Consider the following 7,050-nt stretch of genomic DNA (forward strand, 5'->3'; position numbering starts at 1 on the left):
GCAGAGTGAGTCACTGGTCGTAGGGAACTGTTTACAGGTCCAGCCCCAAATGCACGCCAAGGGCAGTCTTTCTAAGGCCAGCAGCCTAGGCCCGCTAAGTGAACGTTTTCTGTGCAGACTCAGCCTCTATCCCTTGTTCCCTAAGACTTGAAACAATGGAGTTAGGTTTTGATAGGTCTCCCACCACCTCAGCAGCTATTATGCATAGTAGCTGCCCTCTTCCTATGGTGCCTCGCCCCCTCCCCTGTGTGACATCATGCCAAGATGGTTGCTCCCACCAAAGAATAAACCCTTCTTCCCAGCATGCCCCTGTTCCTGCCTAGAAAGTAACCTAATACTCGCTCACCTCCTACCACCTAGTGACATTATGGGCTCCTCCATTCCCTAGTCACTACCTCACTCAACCCCACCTCAGCCCCTACAAACCCCACCCCAGTCTCTATAAAAGACTCTCCCTGCCCCGGCCATATTGCTTTTGTCTCTCCTTTGTTCAGAGACAGCCCAGCAGATCTAGTCCCCTAATAAAGGCTTGTTGTGGCCTGGTCTGGTCTTGGTCTTCGGCCCTTTTACCTGACAGGTTTGAGGGATCCTGGCAGGCCCTACTCAAAGCCCAGTGGAAGAAAAGGACAACAGGAGTCCCAAAGTGGACCTCCCCAGGGCAGGACCCATCTAGGCTGGTGGCCAGGGTTCCAGAGTCTAATGGCTTGGGAAGAATGGGCTGGTTATGACAGCCTGGGACCGAGCCTCCTCTGCTGGTGTGCTGCTATAGGAAAAAAACATGACTGTGAACAAAGACACCAATCACCTTGGGGCCTGGGATTGAGGCTCATGTAGTCTGGGCAGGGCCTTATGCCAACCAAGGGAGCAGAATGGATCAGAGTCCACAGGGCTGTGCAGGTTCAGCGTTCAACAGGGACGTGAAGTGGCCCAGAGAAGGAAAAGCAGCCATGGACAGAGAAGCCAGCTCCTTCTTCACTTGGCATTTTGGAAACAGGACAATTTAAGTGGTGAAGTTTTTAAGGATGGGGAGGTAGGCCCTCTAATTTAATAGTTAGAAAAACCAAGGAGATAACAATACGTGTAGCTCAAGTTTATTATGGTTACATATTCAGTATTTCTATATAGTTCCAATTTTGTAAATGTATGTATATGTGTATGTACATAAAAAAGATATCCTCCAACATTTTTGCAGCTGTTAACTCTAGGGTTGTGGAATGAGTTTTTCTTCTCTTGTGTTTTGATGCAGCACAGGGAGAGTGTGGAGAACTTTTGGGGTCTAGTGTGGGCCAGCTAAACTCTGGGGGAGCCCAAGTCCACAGCTGGCCCTGTAAGGCTGTGGGAGCTCAGGGAGGCCCAGGAGGTCATTCATGTGTCCACCCAGGGTCGTACAGCTGATGAGTCCTACATGTGGGGTCTGAACCAACTTGGAAGGTCCCCAAAGCCTCCTGTGGCACCCACAGGTGATAGATATTCCTCTAAGGTCATCTGTAGAGTCAAGGGCTGTTCTCTGCCCAACTACCCATAAGAGAAGCAGAAAACCAGCCTTGACTCACTCCATTCTATCTCCTTCTTGCCGCTGAAGCCAGAAGTCAGCAAAACTCAGAACTGACTATCCTTTCGCATGGACCACAGCCCCAGACACCCAGCCATCTTTGGCCTGCTCCCTGATGACCACTGCCCTCCTTCAGCCCTACTCCCTCATCATGCCCTCCTCACTGGCCAACAGTGCCCCCAAACAGCCCTGATAGGGTCTGCTGACCATGTTCATAAAGCTCTGGATGGCTCTAGGTATCCACTTTCCTGAGCATCACATCTTCATTCCTTGTGCCCCTGCCTCTTGCATCCTGGGGTACTGATTTGTACTTGGGCCTGCCTCTCTTAACCACCCCTTCTGGAAAAATCCCAGGCCTGGCCATTTTTCTGTCTTCTGTGATCACCCAGGCCTGGCCATAGAGTCTTTATGGATGGAACTGAGTGTTCCAGATGAGAAGGAGACCAAGAGAAGTGACAGCTCAGAGATCCCAGGTATAACCAAGGCACAACAGGGACCATCTCCAAAATAATTGGGGGGCTCTCAGTCCCCCACTTTTGCTCCTACCATGTTCATATCCACAGACAGGCCACAGCTACACTGACTTCTCTCTAATGGCTTAACATTAGGGTGGGCTCCTACTTCTTCCTTTTTTTTTTTTTGGTACCAGGGATCGAACTCGGGTCCTTGCACTTGCTCAGCAGGTGGCGAAACCACTGAGCTAAATCCCCGGGCCATATTTCTTATACTTTGTTCAGAAGGCCTTTATAAAGCTTGAGTTCCTTGAGTGTCAGAGAACTCAGTACTGGAGAACTCTCCACAAAAAATGCTTTTGAGATGTTTTAGTTTGAGGAGAATCTAACACCAAGCCACCTACCCACAGCTTCACGGTACAGTCATAGGAGCCACTGAGGAGCTTTGTGTCATTCACACAGAAGTGGCAGGAACTCACAACATACTCGTGCCCCTTCAGAATTTTAAATGGAATCTGAAAAAAAGGAGAGAACAAACAAGTTCAATGAGGTTGCAAGAAACAAGGTTGATATACAAAAATCAGTTGTATTTCTAAACACTTGACATGAATACGTGAAAATAATTAAGAAAAATCATTTCCATTTACAGAAGTATCTAAAAGAATATGTAAGAATGAATTGAACAAAGAAAGTATAAAACTTAAGTTTGAAAATTGCAAAATAAAGAAGACCTAAGTAAATGGAAAAACATCCCATGTTCATAGATAGGCAGACATAATTTTGTTAAAACAACAATACTTGTTCGATCCTGGTACCAAAAAAAACAAAAAACAACAAAAAACCCCAGTACTCTCCAAAATGATCTAAAGATTCAACACCATCTCATCAAGTTCCAAGCTGACTTCTCTGTAGAAATGACAGGACAATTATATGGAAATTCAAGATAACCTGAATCAATCTTTAAAAAGAACAACAAAGATGGAGGAATCACATGTCCTGATTTTGAAGTATCCTATCAAGCAACTAATCAAGACAGTACAATAATAGTGTAAAGATAGGACTATAAATCAATGAAATATAATTGATAATCCAGAGAGAAATACTTGTATTTATAGTCAACTGATTTTTTTTTTTTTAGTGGATCAACTGATTTTTATTGGCGTGCCAAGGCAAATAGGGAGACAATAGCTTTTTTTCTTTTCTTTTCTTTTCTTTTTTAAACAAATTGTCCTGGAAAACTGGCTCTCTACGTGCAAGAGAATGAAGTTGAACTCTTACTGTACACCATTTATAAAAATAAACTCCAATTCAGGAATGGTGGCCCATACTTGTAATCTCAGCTCCTTAGGAAGCTGAGGCAAGAGAACAGCAAGTTCAAGGTCAAACTAGGCAACTTAATGACTTAGAGACAACCTGTCTCAAAATGAATAAATAAGGACTGAGGATGCAGCTCAGTGGTAGAGTGCTCCGGGCTTGATTCCCAATACTGCAAAGAAAAGAAAAAGGCTGGGGGGCTGGGGATTTAGCTCAGTGGCACTGCACCTGCCTGGCAAATGCAAGGTCCTGAGTTTGATCCCTGGTACCAGAAAAAAAGGGCTGGGGAATGTAGCTCAAGTGGTGCAGGACTTGCCTAGCTTGCATAAGGCTCTGGGTTAAATTCCCAGTATCACCAAAAAAAATTTTCTTTAAATAAATTCCAAATGGATCAAAGACTTAAATGTAAGTGTTAAAACTATGATATTTTTATAAAACATAATTGTAAATCTATTATACTTTGGATAATAGATTTCTTAGATATGACACCAAAAACACAAGTAACAGCAACAAAAATAGATAACCTAGACATTAGTAAAATTAAACACATTTGTGCTTCACTGGATACCATGAAAAAAATAAAAAGATAAACTGCTTAATGAGAAGACATGTTTGCAAATCATGTATGTGATAATGGGCTTGTATCTAGAATATATAAAGAATGCTTACAGCTTAGTGATAAAGAGAACTAAATTTAAAGATGGGGAAATGATCTAAATAGATGTTTCTCCAAAGATAGGCTGTTATAGTTTATATCTAGAGATGTCCCCACACAGCCTCATGCGCTCATAGGTGGGGCTTTTGGGAGTGGCTAGATCATGGGTGTGTGGTACTGGATTAGTCTACTAATTGGTTTAGCACAGTTGTGGATGCTGATGATTGATTTAGTGAAGAGGGAAGCCTCACCTTGGTTGTGGGTGGCACCAACCAATAGGTTTGTAGCCTAGATGGAATAAAATGGGAAAGATAGAAGGCTTGCTGCCTTCTCCCTGCCTTGTCATGAACTGTTTCTCCTGTGCTATGCCCGCTGCCATGCCACCCTGCCTTAGAACCAGCCAAGTATGGCCTGAAACCTCTACAACTGTGAGCTAAAATAAATCTTTCCTCCTTATCTTATAGGTGTTGGGTATTTTGTCCCAGCAATGAGAAAGTAACTAAGACACATGCAAATGGCTGACAGCACATGAAGAGATTCTGAACATCATTAACCACTGGAGGAATACAAATGGAAGCCACAGTGTGATACCATGCCGTATTTGTCAGGCTAGCTATAATAGTAGGTGTTGACAAGGATGTGGAAAAATGGAACTGTCACACATTGTTGGTGGGAATGTTTTCTACTTTGGAAAACAATTTGGCAGTTCTTCAAAAAATTAAACCTGTGAGTTAAAATATGACCCAGTAATTTCAGACCTAGGTGTATACCCCACAGAAATGAAAATATCCACAAAAAATTTACATGTGTACAGAATGTTGTGGTAGCATCATTCATTAAGTAGAAACAACCCAGATGTCCATCAATGATGAACTAATACAGAAAATGTGTCATAGGCACTCAGTGGAATATTAGTTGGAAATAAAAAGGAGTAAAGTACTGATGTGTGCTTCAGTATGGATGAACCTTGACATATTGTGCTAAGGAAAAGAAGCCAATCACAGAAGACCGCATACCATCCTCTAATTCTGTTACTATGAAAGGCCTAAAGGCAAATCTATAGAGACAGAAAGTAGACTCAAGGTGGCTGCCCAGAGCTGGGAGGATGGGTTGTAGGGAAGTGGGAGGGATTGCTAACAGCTACCAGGTGTCTTTTTGGGTGATGAAAACATTCTCAAATTGATTGTGATGATGGCTACACAAGTCCGCATGCACTAAGAACCACTGAGTTGTACACCTTGTATCGTGGAATGGTATGGAATGTGAATTATTATAAAGATGAAAATTAGACAAGAGGGAGCTAGCCTGAAAACATCCAACCCTCCCTCCCATGGCCACGTGTTGGGGGCACTGGGCCAGAACTTGGGGGTGCTGGCTTTGGGAGTGCTGGGAGGTGTGAGAGTGCAGGACATGGGACCAAGGGTTTGGACTCTGCTTCTGGGAGCACGGGATGCATGGACAGTGAGAGGGAGGTGCAGGGCGGTGGAGGGATGCAGGGGAGGGGACCTGGGGACGGGCAGGGCAGTGGGAATGTAGGAGGTGAGCAGATACCAGCCTCCAAGGGGCTTGGGGAAGTGGGGACACGCTGACCCCACCCCGGGCTCTATCGCCAGGGGGCATAGGCAAACTGTGGTAGGTGGGAGACGCAGGGCCACCATCTGGGGTGGTGTCTTCGTTGTTTCCCCAGGGAGCAGAGTGTGGAAGTGCGGCCACCCAGCGTCTCTTCCAGCTGGCCCTGCCGAAGGCACTTTGAGGGTGCCACAGAGGGTGAGGGGTGGAGTAGGGGAGTGGACCCAGGACTCAGGGCTTCCCTGAGGTTCTGGTCTTGGAGAGGGGCTCCTGGTCGCCCCAGAGCGCCTCTGGCATCACTGTGTTTTGCTCAGACGGCTGATTGCCCTCGTCCAAGGCCAGGGGGTAGAGTGTGCCCAGCAGCCCGTTGCGGCGCAGTGCAGGGAGCGACACCTTGAAGCAGCCCACGGCTTTCACCATGGTGGCCCAGGGCAGCCTGCAGGGCCGGTGCTCCCTGGTGGGGACCATGAGCATCCCCTTCGGGTCCTTGCCCAAGGTTTTCAGGGAGTCCGGCGCCGAGGCCATCTCAGATCCCGAACCTGCCGGTGGCCGCCCCAGGCCTGGAGCTGGATGGTGGCAACCTCACCCCTGTGCCCTGCGCCAGCCCTTTGCACCCACGCGCCTCCCGGCTGGGAAACGAAGCCTCCCAGGTGGACAACAGCTGACCCTAGAAAAACGAGGTCGCGTCCTAGGAACCAGAGGAAGGAGACTGAGCGTGTGAAATCAGAGACCCTACCCCTTGTGTCATCCTTCTGGGTCACCCCAGCTCCCTGTCACAGGGCGATTTCTGTGTCCTTTGCCTCTGTAGGAGCTGCTGGTCAGCCCTCTTTTCTGTTAATCAATAGAGAAACAATCAATAAGAACTGCAAGGGCCCCTGAGAAATACATGTAACTGGTTGGGGTGGGGTCACACAGTCCATAAGATTGTAAGGGAAAGATCTGTCACTGAATCAGTGACAGTAGGGCAGAGCAAAATGCTGCCTCATCTGTTGAAGGCCCATGGCTAGGAAATAAGACTGGGTGGAATTATTCCAGAATACTGAGGGTTGTCATCTCTGAGTGGCAGGTCAAAGAACAGTAGTGCACTTTGCTCGGAGCAAATGGGATTTAGTTTTCCAGTCTGTCAGCACTTGTCATTCCTTTTCACTGCACGAGGACTTTAGCTGTCCTCACAGTCAGGAATCTTTCCCCCTGGGAACCAACACTGGAGCACTTTCCAATCTATTCTGCTCCCAGCTGGACCACACTGGGTGCCCAGCAATAACATGAATTTAGTTAAAAGCTTAAGGAAGACTTGGATAATGAGACAAAAGATGTCAACTGTGGATGCGCAGCTACTCTTTCTATTCATTCCCTTTAGTTCTAATGGCAAGCTATGGACCGAAGGCTCTATTTGTAATGAGAAAGTGGAGGCCAGGAGGAAGCTCAGCGGTAGTGCTTGCCTAGTAAGGCCCAAGGCTCCATCCCTAGTACTGTTTTAAAAATAAAGTAGCTGGGCTTGGTGGTGT

General features: G+C 46.6%; 1 protein-coding gene across 1 annotated transcript in view; it reads right to left on the reverse strand.

Moving 5' to 3' along the window:
* The window catches only part of LOC147824025 (WD repeat-containing protein 88-like), a 30,483-nt gene extending 24,416 nt beyond the window's left edge, over nt 1-6,067 (reverse strand). The window contains 2 exon segments of the mRNA XM_087191155.1: nt 2,409-2,519; nt 5,774-6,067. Coding sequence (XP_087047281.1) covers nt 2,409-2,519; nt 5,774-6,067 — 405 coding nt within the window.
* Between the last annotated feature and the right edge of the window lie 983 nt (nt 6,068-7,050).

This window comes from Heterocephalus glaber, unplaced genomic scaffold (assembly GCF_053883595.1).
Source record: "Heterocephalus glaber isolate CG9 unplaced genomic scaffold, H.glaber_assembly_v1.0 deba00001561, whole genome shotgun sequence".
NCBI classification, from domain to species: domain Eukaryota; kingdom Metazoa; phylum Chordata; class Mammalia; order Rodentia; family Bathyergidae; genus Heterocephalus; species Heterocephalus glaber.